Source organism: Cloeon dipterum, chromosome 1 (assembly GCF_949628265.1).
Source record: "Cloeon dipterum chromosome 1, ieCloDipt1.1, whole genome shotgun sequence".
Taxonomy (NCBI): domain Eukaryota; kingdom Metazoa; phylum Arthropoda; class Insecta; order Ephemeroptera; family Baetidae; genus Cloeon; species Cloeon dipterum.
Window position 1 is genome coordinate 30,049,591 of NC_088786.1, and position 23,235 is coordinate 30,072,825.

Genomic DNA, 23,235 nt, shown 5'->3' on the forward strand with positions numbered 1-23,235 from the left:
ATTTTTAATCGATGTGTTCTGAGCGCATTCCTGAAAGTGATCGGATCCCGTAAAAATCCGCGCTTTATTTCAAGTTTACATGCACTGTTATGCGCATGCCTCATTTGGTCGTATTCTTCTACAGAGCCAGATGGAAAGTTTTGATTTGTTTACCATTCCAACTGCGCTGCATGACTGCAACAACTCCCAGTCCTCCTTATGGTGATGGACAATGTGGGATGTCTACGTTTTCAAGAATGACGTGAGTGATTTTTATGTCATTGTATTCTGCACAATTTTTGCATTTTGTATGACTCGTTAATTTTTTTTTTTTTTGAAATGTCTAAACTATGCAATGTTGTACTTTCAGCTCTACAAAACCATAAAATGACCTGATTAGTGATGGGTGCAGTTTAAAGATCATCATCTCAAAACCAATGCCAAAAATGATTGAAATGAGCCTACTCTGCAAGTGTCAAGAAATGTTGTGTGGAGAATAATTATGTTTTCGTCGCAAAAGACAATCGTACCTAGAACTGAATAACGTTTCGCCTACTTAGTCTTGAGTGGCGCAGTTTAAAAATGAATCGAGTGACGTTTTTTGTGATCTTTTTATCAGGGGCTGTATTTGCACTCTTAGTTTCCCATTTGTCTAATCTTCTGAAAGCGCCTCAGCACAAAACCAGTGTGCAAGTCTTCAGAGCAGAGATTCTCAATCAGTACAAGGACACATTCTTTCCATTGCCATCAGCAGGAACTATCGATGTTGAAGAAGAGAGTACCTTAGGCGTTGTGATAAAGAATCTGCAAAAAGCACAAAAATCTTCCAAGCCACCAAAGCCCATCGGTATTAATATAATTGAATTGTTGTTAATTAGTTATTTTTTATATCTTAATATAATTGTGTATTTATTAACATTATTTTTCTTGTGCAGAGAGAAAAGCAAATAATCAAGAGGCACTTGCCTCTCTTCACGCTGCTTTGGAAAAGAGACTTCAGGGACATCATGACAAGGCTTTAAAACTTTTCCAGCATGCAGTAGCGCTTGCTCCAACCCATCCAGATGTGTTAAACCATTATGGAGAATTTTTGGAGCACACCCAAAAAGTAAGGTGTATTTTGTTCCTCACGAGCGATTAATAACATAAATGCATGTGTGCACTCTAAGGATGTTGTCGAGGCAGACAGACTGTACATGAGGGCATTGTCCCTTTCGCCGAGCCACAATAGGGCCATGACCAACAGACAACGCACGTCTCCTGTTGTGGATGCTCTTGACAAGGAAAATTTAAAGCGGATTGATGATAAAAGAAACACCTTGGGGCGGATTCCCTCAGCGGATTCATCACTGAGACGTGCAAAACGCGAGGCCTACTTTCAGCACGTTTACCACTCGGTTGGCATTGAGGGCAACACCATGAGCCTTTCTCAGACCAGAGTGATTTTGGAGACCGGAATGGCTGTTGGAGGAAAAAGCTTAATTGAGCATGGAGAAATCCTGGGTCTTGATGCTGCTCTCAAATACTTGAACAGTAAGTTGTCCTGTAACCTTTTTTCACGCAATGATATAAAATGGTGATTAGAAGATTTATTCTCAAGTTGTTTCACTAAAGCAAACAAAAAATTCGAAAAATGAGGTTTCAGTGAGCCTCGCTCTGCCAGCCAGCTAATTTTTAATGTAGCACCAGCCACTGGGACTTTGGGTGCTGGTAAAAAACAGTCAATATAATAGTAAAAGGTTGCGGAAGTAAATTAGTCTTCACAATGAGGCCCCTCGAGCTGTTAAGAGCGATCAAACAGAACATTAAAAAAATTCAGCCGCGCATGGTCTAAAATTCGGCTTCAACTGCTGAGTTAGCCACCACCAGCACGGCTGAGACCTCTTTACTGTAATTAACATTGCTTTTTATTATATAATGAAGTTAAAAATATATGTTTCAATTTTTTTAATAGAGTATTAAGAGATGTATTGATTTTAACTCTTACAAAAGTGCTTCATTATGATTTAATTCGTTAAATATTTTGCAGATACGCTTCTTCGAGGAAAACCCCCTGGACATCTCGAGATTGAGGACATATTGGCTCTACACAGGCGAGTCATGGGATATGTAGAGCCCTTCGAAGCTGGCACTTTCAGGCGTACCCAGGTTTTTGTGGGAGGTCACGTGCCGCCTCCCCCTTCTGAGGTCAGTCTCCAGGTCGCGCAGCTTGTTAATTGGTTGCGATCTGATGAGGCCCTACAACTTCATCCTATCAGGTAATTGCAAGGTTACTTTGTATATTTGGATCCCTATTCATCTGAAACTATATGCGATTACAGATACGCTGCTCTTGCTCATTATAAACTTGTGTACATTCACCCCTTCACTGACGGGAACGGTCGCACAAGTAGGCTGCTAATGAATCTTATTCTGATGCAGGCTGGATATGCCCCAGTCATTATTCCAAAACAAGAGAGACAGAGGTATTTTGATGCATTTCAAGGGGTGCATTAAGTCAAGAGCTGATTTCAGATATTACGAGTACCTGGAAGTAGCCAACAGTGGCGATGTGAGACCTTTTATTCGGTACATTGCCGAGTGCACAGAGCAAACCCTTGAATTGTACCTGTGGGCCACGAGAGAATATTCGGCCCAGATTCCTGCTTTAAGCGCAGATCTGAGTGCAGAACAAGACCACGAGAGAATCATCTTAGGCAACGATGATGATATCGTATAGATGAAAATGTTGTTTTCACGACAGTGCTGACCTGTGATTTCATTTCATTAAATTATTTCCTGTTCAATAAATGAAACAACTATTTATTTGCTATAATTTCGTGTCTGTTTATTTATATAGCCTAGACTTGATCAGATATCAATGATTCTGCAATACAAGGGATTTGGACGTTAGAAAAATATAATTGAAGGTTAATTTTATGTCTAAAAGAGCTTTGGTTTCATATTTTAGAAATGGACTATGAAATGACTCAATTTCCACGCTCAGTTGATCTGAATAAATTAACCCATCATTGATATATGTATATGTTATATTCTCACATTTTAAATTGCTATAAAAAGCTCAATATTCATTGGATATTTTGCCATAGATCACCTAGCATGCTAATAATAAGGTAAAAGGTACATTTAATAATACTTCAAAACCAGTATGGATACTGGTTCTTTGTTCTTCAGCAGGACAAAATTAATTTTCTGTTATAAAAATATGAGAGGGTCTCCACAGACTGAAGCGATCGCAATTTTAGCCAAAAATAGGTACTCGGTGCTATGGTTAGCTTAAAACTCGATGAGATCCTTTTCAGGCTGCTCAACAGGTGGTGGCGGTGCCTTTCTGATCGGTGTCCTGGCAGGGCTGCCTGTAGAATTATTTCTCTGAGCATCTGTTGATCTTGAGGGTCTGACAGGCGCTGTAGGATTTCCTGACGGAGGAGCAAACAGTGATGAATCGCTATGTCTTGGTGGTGTTGTAGGTGAAGCGAATGGCGACACATGGCACTTAAACGAAGCACTTTTTGACGACTGGCCAGACTTCGCTGGACGGCTTGACTCTGGCTGGTTGTTTATTTCTCTTGGCCTATCCACGTAGGGATGCAACTGTAATTGGTCCTAGCAACAATCAGTAATCAGCTAACAAATATTTTGTGATGGTGAAAGATGTACCACGCCTGAGGCAACTTTGATTAAGTTCTGAAGAGTGTGGAGTTTGCTGCGCAGGTTCTCATAACTGCATTGGTTAATTGCATTAACCCAGGTATTAACTAGTTCTTCTGAGCGTGCGGAAAAATAATGCCTCTTCTCATAATCGTCCTGGAAGACGATGGAAAAGGCAAAAGGCGTCTCTCTGCTATCAACTTTTTGGACCGTGAAGTTTTCTAATACAAAAACGCCAACGGGCTGAAAGCAAATTTAATTATAAACAAGCAAATAAAAATTGATAAGTTATTACCTCTTTGTAATCAATTGCACCAAGCTCGGTGATGCGAAAATAAAATAGAAAGTTGGACTTCAGCTTGAACCATCTCTCTTTGAAAACTGTTATAAAAGAATATAAATGTATAATTATTCGCACTCTAAGTTAGGTGCTCCTAAATTTGGTGTGAATGGGATTAAAAGCATGAAAAGAACCCTGCAGCACCTGAATTCACATATAATGTGATAAGGTTTTCTACAATTTTTTTTAACATTTATGGATTTAAATGAAATTTTCAAAATTAAGTCTGGTGTGTTTGTCATTAACCTCGAGCCCATATTCGCACCTAAATTAGGTGCGAATACTGCGGATATTGCCACCACAAAATATTACAACGTGAAGTATCTCAATAAGGACAGCTAAAAAGAGAAAAAAGTTAATACCTGGCTGACCAAAATTTCCAGAAGGCGTTCTGTAGTTCAGCCTTCCTTCAAAATCAGTGGTCGTTGAACATCCAAAATGGGCTAATTCCCTATCGTTAAAGCGCATGATGCTCATTCAATTCCTTGCCTAAAGCTCAACCATTGACTCTGTTGAAAACAAACCACAAAAACTAAAATATTGTCAAAAGAATGCGTCCTGTTGAAAAATTCCAGGAAATGAAATACAAAATAGTATCATATACATAGGTAAAATCCATACACATTAGCCAGTGACACCCTATTTTAGAAACGAAAACAACAATCACATGTCTTACGAAAAGCGAAAGTGCCTAATAGGATTGAAATAGGCGCCTCTTTCAACTGTCAGCCTCACCTCTATTTTTCCAATAGCATCGTTTGCAACAATTCGCAACAATGGTCTAGATGAGTTCAATCTGGAGTCGCTTGCAGCCCCACAAACTGATTATCATGTTCAGAGGGGCGTAACGGCTAACAACGCAGGCGCACAACACCGATTTGGAATTTCCGCCGAAATTGAACGGAATCCTAACATTTTATTGCCGTCAGTGACTCAAATTTCCTAACCCTGTGCAAGGATAACCAGAAAATTTAAAAACCGCATTTGTTCGGCAACCTGTGAACCCGGGCCTATCCATCTACGGCGAGACGACGACGCAGTGAAATCACCCGCCATTCGTAGCGCATATCGCCCGTATCGGGCCCGAAAGTTCAGTTCTTTGACGTTACGGGGAGACGGAGGTGGACGGAAAACGAGTGTAACGACACGAGAGGAGATTCGCGATCCGCAAAACACTCGTCTGATACGAAGCCGCTTCTGAAAATTCGACACAACCTCCCCGCTACGTGTCGGCCGAGCTCGTGATTCGGCCCGAATTCTCTCTTAAATGCGGCGGCAGTCGGCATAGCAGAGATCAGCAGCGAAAGGAAGATGGATCGACTCGGCAACTTGCAGGCTGGGGTTAATGTCGACATTCAACGGACTGACGGTGAGTGCATGGGTGGATCAACCTGAAATAATTGGTTCGTCCGGTTGCGAGGCGTTGATTCGGGCCGACGCTAGACACGCTTGTCGACTCGCGGCCTCAGTTAGGGGCCCTGCGACTGGGTTTCCTTTCAGTCGGCACCAGTCCGGTGTGTCCGCGGTGTGCAGCTGTCGGTCTTGTCGAAAACTCGGCCGAAATTTTGCAAAACTCGTCGACACCCTTGTTTCCGGAAAAGTGATTTATGCTGTGATAAGTTCTGGGAATTTTCATTATTAATTGTGTTGTTTGTTATTTATTGTTCTACCCGCGCACAATCATTCACTGATTTTTCGTGGCGTCTGATAAACGGAAGCTGATTGTCTCAATCTGCGACGAGTGACATGATAATGAAGCCAGTGACGAGACGAGCTGTTTATTTTTTATTTGTTTGCCGCCGTATCATGGTTAGATAATTAGCAAAAAGTTGACAGAAACGTGTCATATAAGATACCAGCTAGCTATGAGCTATGAGCCTTCTAAGTAAATTTTGTTTAGTAATTTTCTACACGGGCACAGCAAATAATTTTTACGTTTGCTAATTTTTTTATTACTGGGTAAACTCATTTTTCTCCAGAGTGTTGGACGAATTTTGTGCACATTTGGTCGAATGTTCGGCCAAAAAGGAACGAAATTGTTAATGAGGCAGGCGGAAAATTGAAAGGCAGGAGTCGAGTGCACGGGTGAGTGGGCCACAGCTTGCTTAGACGGCCTTGGTGCAGACCCACACACTCAGGTGGGCACCAAAACTATAATATAACTCGCTCCGACCAACACTCCGTCACACGCTGCACTTGCTCTGCCGCTTTCCTAATCCGAACGACCACCGATTTTCCTTCATCTTTTTTTGCCACACATATTAATAGCTAATTGTAATCGAATCTAACAGTTTTAATAATTTAGAATGCGTTCCTCGCAATTATATTTGCATTCCTAAATAGTGTCGCGTTATGCGGAGGCAAAGAAAGCAGGCACATCATTGATCTCAAGAATTTGGCTCATTGTCAGGGGATGTATCACTGAGCTATTTTTGTCCTCACGAAAATTATTATAACAATATACCTATATTCCTTCAATTATCTGCTTTAATTGTATAACTAAGTAGAGAACAACTAAGTGCCTCGTCTCAAGTTTTCGTTAATTCGTCCCCAGTTCTTTGCAACGAGAAGTTCATTTAAGATTTTTCGGTTGATCCTGTCTTGAATGATATTTTTATGAAAAACGAGGTATGTGAAACATATCCACAATGTCAAAAATAAAATTATACTCATGAGAAATGACAACAGGATGGGCGATAGAAAAGATAAAAAGAATCAAAAGGGGAAGTACTTTTTTTTAAAAACGTTTGTTTATTTTCACATTGGTTTTGTTTTTGTTAAAAATCGCTTCATGTTATCGTCAAAAACCGTTCACGCCAGTCTAGATACTAAAAAGTAAAATTTGTGACTTCATGTTATAAGGGGTAAAATTTATTGGGAGAAAAAATAAAATACGCTCATTGGTTTTTATTTCTTATTATTGTTTATCATCACGTATTAAAATATTACAGTCAAAGAATATCTTCAATTAAAATAACATGAACAAGGGCAAAATTTTACAACCAAGAACTGATTAAACGTGCGAAACAAAAAATGCGTCAACGTTTTCATGTGCCGTAGATAAAGTTAATAAATTAATTGAATTTTTATGGTTAAAATTGTATGTTTATCTCTAATTAAGAACACAATTAAACAGAAAATAAATATTTAAAAATGAATGAATGGTATGATTACTTGTTTTGGAGAAATGAACCGAATTGAATTGAAATTGCCACTGATTATATTTTACAATTACAATTTTGTTGAATATAAAAGGTGAATAGGTAATGTATATATTAAATATAATATTTCTTACGTGCATTGGCAATTGATCTGATCTGATAAACTGTTGTGGGTACTACGCAATCGTACAATTATTATTGTTTGTTATTGTTTCTCCTTGAATGTGTAAAGCAAATGTAAAGATGTGCGAAAGTCAAGTCAATTAATTATGCGTAAGCTCTGGTCTTCAAAGGCAGCTGCGCTGTTAAACGCTATTTTCGCAATATTTCGCCGATCAAAAATCATCTTTATCATCTGCTTGTGAAATGCGCACATGTAAATTTACAATAATTTACATAATTCGATGCAACCCTGCAGGCCATTGTCGGCATTGTTTTTTCGTCACTTGTCTCGCTCTCGTAAGCAGTGATTGCACCGATCGAGATTATCAACAATTTGTAGCATAACGCCCACTTTTGTTGCACCGCATCTTTCTTTAATCTGGAACGCGCACACAGGACGAGCGCTTGCACGGAGCCGATTCATTATCATAATTAGCCAATTTGGTGCAACGGGAATGCTATTTCGAGACTAGAATCGCGCTCGATGCTGTTTTGCCACCGGTCGCCCGCCTATCGATTTTTCTTTGTGAAAAAAATGTGTAACAAATTGCGTTTCCTAGACGACAATATTGGCTACTTATTGTTCTAGATTACCCTGTGTGCATCACTTGAAATTGACGTCATAAACAGTCACTGTACTATAGGATTTTTGCTCACGTACACCAAATTGATAACATTTCCAGTGTAATAGATAAAAAAAACTCGGATTGTCTAAAGAAAAATTGACACCGCTGACTTTTGCAATATAAATCACAAAATACAAACTTAGCTGGCAGTGCTCAGACTCATAATTTACAACGGATGTACCTCTCATTACCGTTGACAGCGACTTGATTGGCAATTGCATTTCATCAGACATCTAGATAAAATGTTTTTTCCTCCAGACCACCACGCTTGACGCAAAGAAGGAAGCAGTCAGTCTAGTGCAGGAAAACAAAAGAGCAATAAATACAATGGGGATAGCGTAATTGAAGTGCGGTTGCCACCTCGTGGATTATGCGGTTTCTGATCATAAGTATGCTATTGGGTACCTGTTACGCGCGCTCCCATCTGGGAATGAGCACAAACGGATTTCAACTAACGTCATCTGGCTAATTAAGTCAATTAATTTTATGAATACTTAAAAAGATTCGAACTAAAATGCCGTAAATCTCAAGGTAAGATATTATAATCTCGTCCAAACTTTGCAATTTGTTTGAACTTTTCCAATAATATCTGGAATTGCTGTTTTCCGCTCGCAGTTTAGGCGAAAAGAAGCTTGAGTTATGGAGCACACATTTCTCAGGTGCTATTTTGGGTGATGTCACATGACCTTCATAACTGGCCTGTAGACCTGCAGAAAAATAGAAAACTGAAACCATAACACTGTTCCCGACGCCGGAGGCGTCCTTGCGCTTAAATGAATCCTAGTGAATTTCCTAACTTGTACTTTCCTTTTCATCTGCACCAAAGCATTCGAGTGGAGCGAGCAAAATTTAATTTTCGCAGCTCATCTGAAATTCAGATAAACTTTTGCCATCAGCGGAACGGTCTTTCGGGGGCGAAGAAGGCGTGCTGGCGATCGATCGATGGATTGCGGGTATTTATAGCGGCGGACATTGACACCTTTTCATCAGCCGTTCGCGCGAATGACTTTCGGCGCCGAATTCAGTCGTTAATGACTCAGGTATTTCGCGTATATATTTAGAGAGAAAAACACCTTGCGTATTACAAAGAAAGGGAAACATAGCCAATTATGGTTAAGCGGCCTCCGAGAAAGATGTATAATTGCGAGCAACAATCTAAGCATAGTGTGAGAAAAACGCAGTACGCCGACATGAATAAGAAAACTGTTTGTGAAATATAAATAAAAACACGCCAACACGAAGTCCGCGTGGCACGAGTAGATGTTTGAAAATCCATAGTAATATAAAATCTTGTGCAATCCCCTTTAACAATCTTCTTTTGCTCTAATTTAATTTGGAAACAACGTGATATTCTGTAGTTGATTTTTCACTCTAACTACAAAGAAGCGTATTCAGCTCGCAAGTTGGTGTTAGTATTGGATCGAAAAATGGCTTGATAGGAAAATTCTTCATTCAACACGATGAAAAATTAATTCACGTTCACGCAAAACGATCTATCGCGTGCGTGCCTCTGCCTCGCGATTCGGGGCGTCAACCTTTCGGGGTGGCCTTTGCCTTTGGGTCGAAAGGATTCGTCAAAGGGCGACCGACTCAGCCGGTGCCATTCAGGAGCGGGTCAATAAGCAGAGTTGGTCTTGGATCGGCCGCTCGACGGTTTGCTCGCTGAGTCACTCGCCTCCACGCTGCCGCGCCTTATAAGGCACAAACCTCAGAAGCCAGCCGGCCGACCTTTCCCATTCTTGAAAGAGAACAAGGCTGCTAAAACAGATGCCAATTTCAGACGCAAAAAACCCTCGTTCCGATGTGGTCCGCCTCGGATGAATCGTGTAGAACGCAGCATCCGTTTGGAGCTGCTTTTTGTCGCGCTTCACTAATGATAGTGTTCCTTTTTAACATCACCATGAGCAAACGAAAATAAAAAATAAAGCTATTTGAACCAGGCTGAGACTTATTAAATATCTGACCGGCCTGTTGTTTCTCCTTTTTCCAGGCCGAATCCACACAGCAGTGATATCTGGAGTGAACCCTGAGACAAGCAGCGTCACAGTAGAATGGTTCGAGAAGGGAGAGACCAAAGGGAAGGAGGTAGTTTACGAGCGATTTGCATACTCGAACAATGCCAACCAAGCTTTCTTTCTTTAGATCGAGCTGGACGCTCTGCTGAGACTGAATCCAGATTTGCAGGAGTCTGTCGAAGAAGCGCAAAACATCCTGCCCAGCAAGCTGAAGAGGGTAATTAAGTTTTTTCTCTTAAAAAATCATTAAGATTACATCGAAACGCTCAGGAAAAATATTTTTGACAAATATTAGTGACTCACTGTCAAGTGGGTTCTAGTCATAATTTTAAAAAAATCGTTCATTCATTAACAAAGTAATAATAACCAAAAAATAAAGAATCGTAATCTTGACTGTCGCTCCATCTACGAGACTACTGTTGTAATTAGATCCTGTGAAAAATCCTTTTCACTTCGTAGAGATTAAGTGCACCAGGGACCCCTAAGTCTAGAATTAGCCGATCCACCTCTTTGGTTCGCACACCGTCAAATGCTGCGGACCACAACTTGAGGATGTCATCCATTCCAGTGCGATCTACCGCTGTTGCACTGTCCCAATTCTCTCGTGAGAAATTTCGTCCCTTGTCTCCACAAGAGGAGCGCAGACAGACAAGTATTATGCCACCCCCCAACATCAGTGGTGCTCACAAGACTGTCCCTGACTTAAAATCTCCGGGTCGCGTTCGAAGCAATAGTGTGACGCAGAGTACACGCAGAAAGCTGCCTTCCATCAAAGCTTCCCCTTCTTCAGACAACTTGTACAGTGCGGCCAATCATGGGGTAAATCATGGAAAATGTGTTTGGACTGGACTAGAGTTTGGATCATGAGGATTTTAGCAGCAGTTTTCGTGTGGCCTTACAACTAACCCCAGCGTGTGGTGGCTCATCAGAGCTTGCTAACAAAATATTTAGATTTTTGTTATGTCCTTTCCATTGTTTTTTCTTTTGATTGGTCTTGAGGCAGGAAGCAATAAATAAAATATTTGTTGCGTTAATTACACAGAAACGCACAGTTTCTGTTAATATTTCTCTAAGGATGAATCAATTGAAAGAGTATGAAAGTGTTTCTTGTCTAACATAATTGCTTTGTCAGGAGTGTGTTTGGTTTATAAGACTGTAGTAATCCTTAAGATAATTATCACTGTCTGCATACTTTAGAATGTTAATGACATAACTTATTCATGTTTCAGTATGTTGCCAAACAGCCTGTGTTGACAGCTAGAGGTAGGAACACTCGTACAGCTTAACTTTCAAATATTTTACTCTAAAATTGCCCACAGTCGCAACCACTGAAGAACCGAAAGGCCAAAACACAAGATCCAGAGCTGCAAGGCAGAACGGCAGAGAGACTATGGTGCCCACACCTGTGGCTGTTGTGCCATCAAATGTGCCCGAGTGCAACCCGGAGCCAGTTCGCCAGAATCTTCAGCCTTCAGCCATCCCTCAAGTCGGTGAGTTTTTCAACCATGATCAAGAACTTGATCTCATTCAAAACTTGCTCAATTTTCTCCTGCCCCCGCTATGTGACAGACCGTGAGTATACTCATTGTTGCTGCACATCTATTTTTTCTAATTAGTTTTCTGATTATTCAGTTGAAATTCTGTATTTTGAATTGTTTTGACTATTTATTTCTTCAGCTGCGTTGGCAAATGGCAAACAGACTGGTGGCAGAAGGAGCAATGTGGTTAAAGAAGTGGAACGCCTTAAGAAGAACAGAGAGGAAAGACGCATGAAGCAGGCTGAATTGAAAGAACACAAGGAGGCTATTATGAGCCAGGATCCTGGAAACCCCAACTGGGAGTTCATGGGAATGATTAGGTACGAAAATTTGCAAATTTCATTGGGATTTCGCCTAAAAAATCCAAATCAACAGGGAGTATCAAGCTGGTCTTGAGTTTCGCCCGCTGAAAGCCAACGACCCTGTGGAGACCCACCAAATCACTGTGTGCGTGCGCAAAAGGCCTCTGAGCAAGAAGGAATTGACTCGCAAAGAAGTGGATGTGATCACTGTCCCCACGAAAGACCAGATGGTGGTCCACGAGCCAAAACAGAAGGTCGACCTGACCAAGTACTTGGAAAATCAGCATTTCAGGTTTGACTATGCCTTTGACGACACTGGAAGCAATGAGATGGTGTACAGGTAGCTAAAATAATTGTTTTTAATCTAGTGGAAAGACGTTAACATGTTGCAATGTCCAGGTTCACTGCACAACCCCTAGTCCAATTTGTATTTGAAGGCGGCATGGCCACCTGCTTTGCTTACGGTCAGACTGGCAGTGGAAAAACTCACACCATGGGTGGAGACTTCCATGGACGCACACAAGATTGCAAGAAGGGCATCTACGCTATGGCTGCCAGCGACGTCTTTAAACTCTTGCATTCCCCGAAATACAAAAGCTTAAATCTCAGAATCTCAGCCTCTTTCTTCGAAATTTACAGTGGAAAGGTATTATCCATGTAGGTGTGCTGCAGCAGAATTGCTAATTTTGGGCTTCTCTTCTCCAGCTGTTTGATCTTCTAGCCAATAAAGCCAAATTAAGAGTGCTAGAAGATGGCAAGCAGGAAATCATTGTGGTTGGACTCACTGAAAGAGTGGTGCAAAACGTGGAGGATGTCCTGAAACTGATTCAGCATGGAAACAACGCTAGGTATGATTGGCTAGCACTATTCTCATTCAGTGCTTATTACGGGTATCATAATTCCAGGACGTCGGGCCAAACATCAGCAAACAGCAACTCTTCACGATCGCACGCTGTGTTCCAAATTGTTTTGCGGCCAGCAGACCATCCAAACAAGCTTCATGGAAAGTTCTCACTGATTGATTTGGCGGGTAATGAGCGAGGAGCAGACACTTCCTCAGCTAATCGACAAACTAGTAAGTTTCATTGTTGAAACTAACATCTGCAAAATTTAAAAATAAATCTGACACTAACAATATTTTCATTCTTAAGGAATGGAAGGAGCTGAAATCAACAAGTCTCTGCTCGCGCTTAAGGAGTGCATCCGTGCTTTAGGCAAAAAGGGTGCACACCTTCCTTTCAGGGCCAGCAAACTCACTCTTGTCCTACGAGACTCGTTCATTGGAGAGAGATCTCGTACTTGCATGGTATTGTTTTTTTATATATTATTATTGCCATGGTCATTTGCGTTTTGTTTTCTTCCCAGATTGCCATGTTGAGCCCTGGCCTTAGCTCTTGCGAGCATTCGCTCAACACTCTCCGCTATGCAGACAGGGTTAAAGAGCTTGCTGTGCAGGATCCTAGTGAGAATAAGGGCTCGCCAACAGCTGGTGGTGCTGCCTCTGAGGAAGAAGAGGAAGACGACTTGCGCCAGCTTAGATCACTTAATGTAACTATCAGTTAAATCTTCCAAAGTCACTACATAAGGTTAAATCATGGCCTCTGATTTTTTGTTATAAAGCCAATTACCCACAAAATATAGCAAAAAATCATATTGAGTAAGTAAGCCGCTCTCAAACTCCCATTTCAAAGAGAAATGCAAATCCTGGTTTACTATGAAACGTTTTTGGTTTTTTTTTATCGCGTGGATGATAATTAATTTTTATAATTCAAGATAAAGGACCAGGAGAGGTTGAAACAGGACTAAGCGATCAAAAAATCATGACTGTGTTCTGTATTTTTTGCAAATTTTATTCTTACCAAGGCTGGGAATTTCCCAAGGAATTTCTGAATCCTGGCTTTGGGGGCTACAAAAAACATTTTCCAGCAACTGTTTGGCCAAAAACATCCACCAGCTGATGAGTCTGAACTATCACAATTTATGGATATAATTTATAATCATTATTTTCCACTATCTTAACAGTTATTTTGTAATAACCAAACAAATTAGGACCATCATTCAAATTTTTGATGAGAAATATTAATGATAATTTTTAAACATTTAATTATTAAAAAATAATGGAAACTAACTTGAAAAAATAGAAATAAAATTAAATAAAAATCACATACTTGCAATGCTCAGACTTGTTTTTAGGCCATGCAGGGATTTCAACTATCAAATTAAAAATTGTTACTGAGCTGCTTATGGCACATAGTTGCCAAAATAAAGTTAAATTATCAGTAGTTTAATAGGTAAAATATCCTAGGACTCCATTTCATTAAGTAAATCAAAGTAGAATTTAATTTAATCTTAAAAAATGAAATTAATCTTTGAGTTGGCATTTTTATATAGTTTGCCAGCCAAACAGTAAAGCTCGTCTAATATATTATATTGCCGTGATGAAGAAACCTAATCCAGCTTGCATCTGGTCCATTTTCAGGAACACGAGCTTTCAGCAGATTTGATCACATTCCACCAGGCTGTCTCCCAGTTGCAAATCATGGAAGATGACCTTCTTGAGTCACATGCCCGGCTGGCCGAGGAGTCTGAAAAGTGGTTAGATCTAGATAGAAGATTCCTCACCCACACGGCTGAGGTAGATTATGATCAAGAAGGTAAGTTGCCAGGAAAATTGCCTCTTTGAATGTTAAACATCAGCTACACACGTGAATCATTGCTGCTATAACAGAAATACAACGTATGTGTTACAGAGTATTCGCAGCAGCTCCAGGAGTTGATTGAAGAGAAAATGGCAGCTCTGCAGCAGCTCAAGGAGAAAGTTATAACATTTCGGAAGCAACTGACTGCCGAGGAGCAACTGAGCCAGAGGATGGTGCGGCCCACTTGGAACAACCACCACTGAGTTTTTCTCGACTCACACACAAAATTCTCCCTTGCTCTAATTTATGATGTTCTCTCTCTCTCTCTCTCTCTCTAATTATAAAAAAGCACTTTCTTTGAAAGACAATATAAATTAACATCATAGTGTACTGCATCGCTTGATTGATCTTATCGTCTCTGAATACAACAAAATACCTAATATTAACGTGTAAGTTGCCCTAACGTATTGCGAGGTGCTTCTGAAATTAATACCATACACACCATTTACTCAGTAATTCTTATTCAGAGTTATTTAAGTTATGCGTAACAAGTTCACTAAATGATGCGCGCAACAATTTTAATTGTACTGAACACTTGTTGGTTTTTTCTGAGAGGCGCTCAAAGTATTGCAAAATTACCTGGATCGGGTTCTTATGGCCTGAACACAGTGTGAATAACACAGGTTGATTGCCGAATAATTTGTCCTGCCTGTGGGCTTTGCTAATGTATTCGAGTAGTGATTGAAGACTGACGACAACTTCAGAATGAAACGTTGAAAGATAATTGGTGCATCTATGGAGTTTCCTAATTTCACACACAAAACCATCAAGGAGAACTTTTGGCTTGTAATTCTATTTTGTGTGCTTAATCTTCAAAAGTCGTTTTCTTAAGTACATATTTAACAAGTTCTTATTTGATTAGTCACCATTATTTTTGGAATGATTTAATTCAGTCTGTGTGACGATTTTGTTTCCCTGTTAAATTATTTTATCCCGATTTGTATTGATACGCCTGAAAATAGATTTATATCATTCCTAAATTTTTAATTTAAACCATGGAATTGTCAAAATAAACAGTATTCAAAGCAAATCTATTATATGGAAAGCTTTTTATTTTCATTGTCATGAAGGAATCTGTAAATGTTTAAGAAAAATGGTTGCTTAATATAATTGTTTTCCCTTGTAGACGGTGCTATTTCTCTCGACATTTAGCAGCAATGATTGCAAATAATCGAGAATTTGTCTACAAGGAAAATCATTTAAAAATTATCAAAACAAAAAGGACAGTGATGTTTAAATTTTAATTTATGTACTCTTCAAATTTCACGTGCATGTTGAAATCCAATATTATAATATCACATCGCGCAACCTCTAGGAAAAATTTTAAGCTTACAAGTAAGAATAATTGAGGGGGGATTAGGGAGGGGTTCTTTGATTCTGTTGGCAGCACTGACACAACAAAATGGCCTAGGAGAGCAAGATCAGGCCCCGTTCGTTCATTAAAAGAAGCAGTGACACGAAGCTCACTGCAGATAGTGCCAGCTGCTGCTTCGCATTTTTATGTCGATTCGCACACATCCCAGGTTCAATGGATCGTCGTTTGAACTCCATCCACAGAGCATTACGCTTTTGCAGACATTCTAACCTCTAAGCTGAAAATCAATCAGGTAAGTTGCTTTCCCAGGGACGAAATGGTCGACGCACTATGATATTTACGTGTGTTTTACGCTATCGAAGAACTTCCGTGCGTAAAGGTGCAATTTCAGGCGGCCCTCTCTTCGCCTTTCGTCTATTGTAGCCAAACTGAACTCGTTCATTGTCTTACGTAATCAATTTTTGAATTTTTCGCATTTCTGGCTCACTGCTCAAGTAACTCGGTTATAGATTCTAGTATGTTGTTATATACATTGCTGATGCTGAAGCCAACATGGATGGCTCTTTGACTATATTGGTGGATGGGAGGGAATAATTATTTTTCAAGAGGCTCAATAGATTTATTTCGTGTTTTAGAGAGCCCAGTGGAATTAATTTCATGACACTTGATATATCTTATTTAAAAGAAGCAAAGAAAAGTCTTGGTTGGATGAGAAATCTCAACTCATCGCGTCAACTGTCAGAATAAAGCGGATATGAACATGAGGATATTATACAAAATGTTTATGTACGTTTCTTACGATTAGCCCAACCAAATTTAAACATTCAGGAAAACTCGGCATGAAAACAACTAAAATTAATTTTTTATTAAAGACTAAAAGAGTAGTTAAAACGTGCAGAAAACATTATTTATTTATCATTTCATCATGATTTTTTTAAATGCATTGCTTAAAACGAAAAAAGGTCGTCACGAAGTTTCATCAATCATTGCACAAGTATTGCGTTTCGTTTATTAGTGTTTTCCTTCGATTTAATCACCTATTTGATTCCCCTTCTCATAGCGGCAATATATTTTATACTTGCTGAAAGAGCATACAGGTTTAATTATAATTTCCCCTACACTTTTTTGTTTTCTCAAATTTTTATCTAGGTTGACACTACATTCAAACCAAAATTAAACCTTTTCTAATTATTCCTAGTAACTTCAAGGAAGTAGAAAAAAATTAGAAAGATCAATTCAATATGATACGATAGTGTTATTTGCAACAATAAAAGTGTTGAAAAATACTGTGCAAATATGAATTGTTTCACACAAGTTAAAAGACGTGTACGTTTGCCTAAGGAGAGTAAAGTAACCTTTACTCTCCTTACGTTTGCCTTGCTTTTAAATATGTTCTTAAATCTCATTTTTGAGAAGCTGGATACAATTTTTTTAGTTGCTAGAGTGCTAATTCACACCAGATCAGTCTCATGTTGTATGTTACAAGGGAAAAGTGCTAATTGCAGTGCGATGCTTTGAATTTCAGAATGGAGTACCCGCCCACACCTCCTCATCTTCCTGAGGGAGGGATTCCAAGCCCTGAGCCTACCAGGAAGTCTGTCAAATTGGAGGAGCCTGTGTTGCCTCGGAATTGCTCGCCAGAGCCAAACTGCACAATATGCCTAGGCCCGTTGACAAACCAATCAAACACCGACATATGTGCCCATAAATTCTGCTTCGACTGTATTCTCACTTGGTCAAAGGTAAGGCATCAACTCAACTCATTACACAGTATTGTTCAATGACTTAGTCGGTATTTTTTAAACAATGATTAGGATATTGTTAAAAGCCAAACTACGATTTTCTTCTCATTCTTATTTCGTGAGATAATACGATAGATTAATTTTTCTAGGTCAATATCAAATTCTGTTTTAAGTAAGAGAAAGATAAATTTGCTAAATTTTTAGCTTTTGTCACGTTTTCTGTGCCGGAAACCCTCCATATATATAATATACTTGATGAACCTCATGAACTTTATACCCTTTATAAGAAATTACATTGTCAGTGTGATAAGACTTTTAACTTTTAAGACTTTTCCTCCTTTTCTAACATGGTAAAAATTACACGAAACGCAAACAGTTGTTTCGAAATATTATACCAACGCGTTTTTAAACTTCTCATGTTCATCCATTTGTCTTACTTAAACAGTTAAAATGTATTAAAAAATATCCAAATAATTTAAATATCATTCAAAATTTGACCATTTCAAACGGTTATTCAATACAACCAAGTTAAAACGGTCTAGGCTTCCTCAGTTTTTGTGGAAAATGGATAGATTTTAGTGTTTTTAACGCTGAAGTCGAGAAGCACTGAGTCAGAAATAAACTTGCTCAATTTTCAAAGTGAGCATTTTAGTGAGTTAATAGGAATATGAAGATTGTAGGAGTAGGTGTGTTGGATGATTGAAAAACAACAGCAGTAGTCACTCCATTGAAAGAGGATGTCCAGAAGTCAAGGTCGAAAAATTCGATGATGATGTCGGGGCGTCGTCCGACAGATCGAATTTGGTAGTTGTGATTCGCCAAGTAGTTATAATCTGCAAGCGATGTCGGTGTCTGGTTGTAAGGTCGCTCAGAGAACAATCTTGCCTAACAGGTCATTAGACGTGAGACGTTCTCGAGAAATGGTCTAGGTTCACTCAGTCTGGGCGAGTTGGCGAGGTGATGTAATGTTGCAGACAGGATGGGGCTGCGATGGAGCAGTAGGGTTCCTCAGGTCGAAGAAGTGGTGGCCAGTGGCGATGTTTGTTCCACGCGCGGCTGGGTGTCTCGGCGAGACAGTGAGGGGACAGAGCAGACGTCCTAAGAGAAAAGAATAAGAAGAGAAGTGGCATGTAAGGTGTCCATCAAGGATGGGCTTGCCAGCAACACCAGGTGCTAGTCAGTGGTCGGTCTGGAGCGACAGCTAGAGTTGCCGGTTGAGGTTGTCAAGGGCCAGTGCCCCCCACCCCCTTGGACCATCACGTCGGGGTAACCAGTTGTAGGAGAAGGTGTCGGATGATTGAAACACCACAAAATATCCATGGTAAATTGAAATGACGGACATTTTCCTGTCTATATTGCTCTTGACTAGTTTTGGCTTCCACCCAAAGCCCTATTTCACGAACAGAAAAAACGAGGACCTCGTTAGGATTCTTCGCAATAAGTATAGTAAAATCATTCTTTCCAGTTAATATTTTGGTTAACGAAATCAGTAACGTTTTAATTGTTAATGTTAAAATCCCTTTTGCAAATCAATTTTTCCAAGTTGTTTAAAGTAATTGCTGCTAACCAGTTTAATCTGAATTATCTGTTCCCAGGTCAAGTCGGAATGTCCTCTGTGCAAACAGAAGTTCTCCATGATATACCATGAGTACAAAGAAGATGGCAGCCACGAGGTATACACTGTTCCGAGGCCGGTGCCAGAACCAAGCATGGACGCGGCAGAGCTGCACGGCAACTACTTTATGGTGGTCAACATGCCAAATCTACCAGACATGCCGCCCATCATGCCGTTCATGCGGCGCAACCTCAACCGGCATCGGCTACCTCACCTGCCCCCGGCCTTCACTCGCTTCCGTAGAAGCACCATTCCGCGGCCGACCGCCCTGTCGGCGACCTCTGAGCACTCCCTGCCCCCAGCCAGAAACACCAGATCTCACTCTCGCCTCTTGGAGGCCTTCCAGTATCGGCCACCCATCACCACAGGTCCAGCCATTGGGATTGAGCGCCGCAGACAAATATATGCTCTCAACCAGTGGGCCCTACCGCTGCCAGACGTCACCCTGCGCTCCAGGGAACATTCTCTTGCATTTTATGTGTACGTTTTAAACTCAGTTCCCTCCTCAAATTGTTATTTGAACTCCTATCTCGCTTTTTCAGTGAAAACCCAGCTATGACTCATCGACTAACCTCCTGGATATTGCGGGACCTCTCAGTATTACTGTCGGAGCCAAGAATCGCAGAAGCGTCGCAGCGCATCACTGAACTGCTGCTGCTGCACGACCTGAAGAGTAGGGAGTTCTACAACGAGGTGCACCGCTTCCTTGGTGACCGTACGCGTCACTTCATGCACGAACTTACCTGCTTCGCCAGCTCGCCATACGACATGCTAGGCTACGACCGCCACGTGAGCTACGGCAACTGGGACACTCATTTCGACAACTTTCTTCGCCAGTCAAATGAGAATGGCGCATCTAGGCTGCTTGATGATGAGGTACAATTTGCGTTTATACCTAACCCGCTTATCACTACCCTGGCAATTTCCAATCAAAATGTAAGTTTTAATTCTTTTTCCATTGCCTTTTGATTCTATACAATTTTTTTATTCAGTTATATATTAGGAAGACTCAAATTCGGAAATTTGCTGATTTTTATATATAGAAGACAATCCAAATTATTGTCAACGGGTTTTCTGATTTAGGCTCTGCAAACAACTTAATGCAAAGTATAACTCATAGATCAAGGTGTTTATTTAAATCTCGACCAGCAAAAAATTCAGACCAAACTAATTTAACCCTTTCAAAATCAACTACATTTTACAAGATATCATAGATAGTATACAAAAGTAATTTTTCTCCGCGCCATCTATTTCTAAACAACAAACATACAAAATCAATCAAAATTCTAATTGCCAGTAGATATTACAGTGGAAAAATATTTAATTAATAGGCGAAAAAGTGATTCTTTTCAAGCAATGAATGTGCCAATTTAAGCCAACAATTTAATCCGCGTAACTTAAAAAGTTCTTCTGAAGTTGTTGAAAATCAAATCATCTTACCTAATCTACGTTTTTATTTCCTCTTTGACAAGTTTTTGCGTCACTGTAGCACCCTACATCACATAAATTCTTACCTCATTTTCACTGAAAATTTCCATATTATGAAGGATTACTTAAATTGATGCTTCCAACTAAAAAAAAAAAATAGACAAGCAAACACCCGTTATTAGAATGCAAGTCTTACAAATAAGGCCGTTAAGAGTCCCAAGAAAGATATTTTCACCTCCCCCTATTGTCCTATTAAAAAATAATTTTGTCATTATCTATCTGAGTACTAAATAATACTTCTTTCCCATTCATAACATAATTATAACTCTGGCTGTGTTTTTAGAGCGAAAGTTAGGAAAAAGTCGGTTGCATTGAAAATATTGAACCTTTTTAGTCGTTAATACATTAGGGACAAAAATTCGAAGGAAAATAATAGTGAAAAATTACAGTTTTTCTTCTCAGTCTTCATATATTATTTTTCGGCTTTTATAGCCTTATTAACCAGCAAACAGTGTCAAGACGATTCAAGATATTTGAGTATTTATGGGAACTGCTACTGGCTGCCTACTGTCAGAGATGGAAAAAATACATACGGTAACTCAAGATAGTTAGAATAATCTATTAGCTCATTGTCAGTGGGCTCGAAACGCACCGGCGCTGACTCGCCTTTTGTCGGATTGTAAACCTTTCCAATGGCCCTTAGAATTGAGTGTCTGGTGTTTTAATTTAAAAACCTCGATGCGGATAGGTGATAAAATGGCCACATTTGGCCCTAGCTCCACAGTGGCCACACAAGTGACCATGTTATCCGCTTGGCAGCGATGAGCAAGGATAAGAAATATGCAATTCTTTTTAAGGGTGGTAATTTCTTTCTTATAGAGGCAATGCTGTTATAATGTGAAATATCCAAAAATATCTGGTTTTCTTCATTCCATTATTTTTTGCCTGCATTATTAATTACTTGTATAAAAGGGTTAGTTAGTTTGGGCTGAAAACGTTATAATTAAGTTTGAATCCTGAACTTTTTTGTTTTCTCATTATTCATGAATAAGGTGTCAGTTGTCTTCAGAGCACTCAAAAAATATTTTATAGTTAATAAAAATGCTCAAGTAAATTCTCTCCCTCTCTTGTTACACCAACATGTTTGAGGAATCTGCGGATGTGGTACTTAAATATCGTGGATTGCAGGACATAATGGAAGTACCAGTGGACAACAACCCTTCGCCTACTTCGCGTTTCGACTACAACATGCGAGAGCGGCTGAATTTCTATAGGCAGCGCGAATCAGATCGCTGGGGCCGCATTTACGCCCGTCTGCGCTCCATCCAGGACCACTCGGTGCGCGTCGGCGAACTGCTCAGCTTCCCCATGCCGTCCGAGTCGAGCGCGTTCACCGCCTTCACGGCCGCGCCCGCCCCAGCGCCCTCTGCGGGCGCGCTTAATCTGCAGGAGCCCGTCGTGCAGCCGGTGGCCGGGCCCTCGGGCATCGCCTCCACGGCGCCGAGCACCGTCGAGGCGCCTATAGTGCTCGACTCATCAGATGAGGAGACACCCCTGCCGCAAAAGCAGAGCCCGGACAGCCCTCAGCCGTCGGACGACGATGACGACGACGTTGAGGTGGTTGGCGAATTCCGGCCCCGGCGCCTTCAAACGCCGGAGGTCATAGAAATAAACTCTGACTTGGATGAATTGCTGCCCGAGTTTGTTAACGAGCTGCCGCCAATGTTGCTTCCTAACTCGCCCGACCGACTGCTTGGGGAGTGCGTTGACCTGGCCATTAACCACGTGATGCAAGAGGAGGAGGTGCCACCTCCGCGACCCCCGTCGCCGCCACCTATGCCGCTGGGGGCGTCTGAGGAGAAGAAAAAACAGCGCCGCGCACATAAAAAGTGCAAGCGAGAGTCAACGTCGCCGTCGTGCTCAGTTTCCAGCAAGCGCAGTAAGCACAAGAAACACAAAAAGCAGAAGCACCATAGCCGAACCGGCGAATCAAGCAGCAGCAGCAACAACAACAACAAGCGGTACTGCAATGTCTATAGCGATGCCAGCAGTGAAGATGAAAGTCTAGCTCTCTTGTACAAACCTCCGAAGATGAAATTGAACCTGTACAGTTCAAGTGATGAAGATGAAGGACCCACGCCCCTCGTGCGGAGTGTAATAGTTGCCAATCCGAAGACAGGTGGCATGTCCACCTCGCGTTACTGATTGTGAGCATTCTGTCTGTGTGAGTGAACTAGTTGAAGACCTGGAACTCTTATCAATTTATGTTGTAAAAATGCGAAGAAATGTTTCTCCAGATTAGAACGAAAGTCCCGTCATTTTATTCCGATCGCTTTCCTTTTGTCTGTATTTCTATGTTTTCTTCTAAAAAAGAACTTATGATTTTTATTCATTGCTGTAAAGCGGATAAAGTTTTGTATGAAAATAAAGCAAAACTTAGCTTGGTATACACGAGGTGCTGGCATGTTTGAATGGACGGAATTAAATCACACTTCGCTCTTGAGGCTTAAAAAATTATTTTTATTGCTAAAACATAACAATGCGTTTATGATTGCACCAGGCAAAGCGATAAGATTTTGATTACATATCTGCAGAGAACGTAAATTAATATTAGAACTGCAAGCACAGCGTAGTTTAGATTCTCAATTATCAACAGCAAGAA

General features: G+C 40.5%; 4 protein-coding genes across 10 annotated transcripts; 3 read left to right on the plus strand and 1 right to left on the minus strand.

Moving 5' to 3' along the window:
• The first annotated feature begins 115 nt into the window (after positions 1-115).
• Positions 116-2,794, plus strand: Fic (FIC domain protein adenylyltransferase). The gene is made up of 7 exons (XM_065476235.1): positions 116-241; positions 350-826; positions 915-1,087; positions 1,149-1,512; positions 2,009-2,237; positions 2,301-2,444; positions 2,494-2,794. Exons 2-7 carry the CDS (start codon positions 562-564, stop codon positions 2,696-2,698), a joined length of 1,380 nt encoding a protein of 459 aa, XP_065332307.1. The 5' UTR covers positions 116-241; positions 350-561; the 3' UTR covers positions 2,699-2,794.
• Positions 2,795-3,126: 332 nt separating this feature from the next.
• On the minus strand, positions 3,127-4,724 carry LOC135934469 (pleckstrin homology domain-containing family J member 1-like). 4 transcript variants are annotated; one of them, XM_065476238.1, is made up of 5 exons: positions 4,706-4,724; positions 4,333-4,479; positions 3,926-4,011; positions 3,640-3,873; positions 3,127-3,585 (listed from the first exon to the last, which is right to left on the minus strand). In XM_065476238.1, the coding sequence occupies exons 2-5, from the start codon at positions 4,445-4,447 to the stop codon at positions 3,256-3,258; spliced, it is 765 nt and encodes a 254-aa protein (XP_065332310.1). In that variant the 5' UTR covers positions 4,448-4,479; positions 4,706-4,724; the 3' UTR covers positions 3,127-3,255. The 4 variants fall into 4 exon arrangements, with proteins under 4 accessions (XP_065332310.1, XP_065332312.1, XP_065332311.1 ...); XM_065476240.1 differs by lacking the exon at positions 4,706-4,724 and having other exon boundaries at positions 3,127-3,573; positions 4,333-4,642; XM_065476239.1 differs by lacking the exon at positions 4,706-4,724 and having other exon boundaries at positions 4,342-4,641.
• Positions 4,725-4,803: 79 nt separating this feature from the next.
• Klp10A (kinesin-like protein 10A) lies at positions 4,804-15,512 on the plus strand. Of its 2 annotated transcripts, XM_065476230.1 has the most exons (15): positions 4,804-5,339; positions 9,910-10,004; positions 10,062-10,151; positions 10,394-10,753; positions 11,164-11,197; positions 11,254-11,424; positions 11,612-11,792; positions 11,848-12,114; positions 12,174-12,420; positions 12,480-12,622; positions 12,680-12,849; positions 12,926-13,080; positions 13,140-13,322; positions 14,254-14,428; positions 14,525-15,512. In XM_065476230.1, the coding sequence occupies exons 1-15, from the start codon at positions 5,282-5,284 to the stop codon at positions 14,674-14,676; spliced, it is 2,481 nt and encodes an 826-aa protein (XP_065332302.1). In that variant the 5' UTR covers positions 4,804-5,281; the 3' UTR covers positions 14,677-15,512. The 2 variants fall into 2 exon arrangements, with proteins under 2 accessions (XP_065332302.1, XP_065332303.1); XM_065476231.1 differs by lacking the exon at positions 10,394-10,753 and having other exon boundaries at positions 4,807-5,339.
• A 349-nt stretch (positions 15,513-15,861) lies between these two features.
• LOC135934467 (E3 ubiquitin-protein ligase Topors-like) lies at positions 15,862-23,027 on the plus strand. 3 transcript variants are annotated; one of them, XM_065476232.1, is made up of 5 exons: positions 15,862-16,080; positions 17,314-17,530; positions 19,126-19,625; positions 19,688-20,081; positions 21,762-23,027. In XM_065476232.1, the coding sequence occupies exons 2-5, from the start codon at positions 17,315-17,317 to the stop codon at positions 22,776-22,778; spliced, it is 2,127 nt and encodes a 708-aa protein (XP_065332304.1). In that variant the 5' UTR covers positions 15,862-16,080; position 17,314; the 3' UTR covers positions 22,779-23,027. The 3 variants fall into 3 exon arrangements, with proteins under 3 accessions (XP_065332304.1, XP_065332305.1, XP_065332306.1); XM_065476233.1 differs by having other exon boundaries at positions 19,688-20,021; XM_065476234.1 differs by lacking the exons at positions 15,862-16,080; positions 17,314-17,530 and adding an exon at positions 18,640-18,851.
• The last annotated feature ends 208 nt before the right edge of the window (positions 23,028-23,235 follow it).

What these genes read in the sequence shown, in the direction of transcription:
- Fic (XM_065476235.1), top strand. Translation starts at nt 562, where the DNA reads ATGAATCGAGTGACGTTTTTTGTGATCTTTTTATCAGGGGCTGTATTT. An exon ending in CTACAACTTCATCCTATCAG is followed by an intron (nt 2,238 to 2,300) that starts GTAATTGCAAGG and finishes ATGCGATTACAG; the next exon opens with ATACGCTGCTCTTGCTCATT. An exon ending in CCAAAACAAGAGAGACAGAG is followed by an intron (nt 2,445 to 2,493) that starts GTATTTTGATGC and finishes AGCTGATTTCAG; the next exon opens with ATATTACGAGTACCTGGAAG.
- LOC135934469 (XM_065476238.1), bottom strand. Translation starts at nt 4,447, where the DNA reads ATGAGCATCATGCGCTTTAACGATAGGGAATTAGCCCATTTTGGATGT. An exon ending in TGGAAATTTTGGTCAGCCAG is followed by an intron (nt 4,012 to 4,332) that starts GTATTAACTTTT and finishes CTTTTATAACAG; the next exon opens with TTTTCAAAGAGAGATGGTTC. An exon ending in GTGCAATTGATTACAAAGAG is followed by an intron (nt 3,874 to 3,925) that starts GTAATAACTTAT and finishes ATTTGCTTTCAG; the next exon opens with CCCGTTGGCGTTTTTGTATT.
- Klp10A (XM_065476230.1), top strand. Translation starts at nt 5,282, where the DNA reads ATGGATCGACTCGGCAACTTGCAGGCTGGGGTTAATGTCGACATTCAA. An exon ending in ACAGTGCGGCCAATCATGGG is followed by an intron (nt 10,754 to 11,163) that starts GTAAATCATGGA and finishes TTCATGTTTCAG; the next exon opens with TATGTTGCCAAACAGCCTGT. An exon ending in GAGTTCATGGGAATGATTAG is followed by an intron (nt 11,793 to 11,847) that starts GTACGAAAATTT and finishes CCAAATCAACAG; the next exon opens with GGAGTATCAAGCTGGTCTTG.
- LOC135934467 (XM_065476232.1), top strand. Translation starts at nt 17,315, where the DNA reads ATGGAGTACCCGCCCACACCTCCTCATCTTCCTGAGGGAGGGATTCCA. An exon ending in CATTCTCTTGCATTTTATGT is followed by an intron (nt 19,626 to 19,687) that starts GTACGTTTTAAA and finishes TCGCTTTTTCAG; the next exon opens with TGAAAACCCAGCTATGACTC. An exon ending in TGGCAATTTCCAATCAAAAT is followed by an intron (nt 20,082 to 21,761) that starts GTAAGTTTTAAT and finishes CGTGGATTGCAG; the next exon opens with GACATAATGGAAGTACCAGT.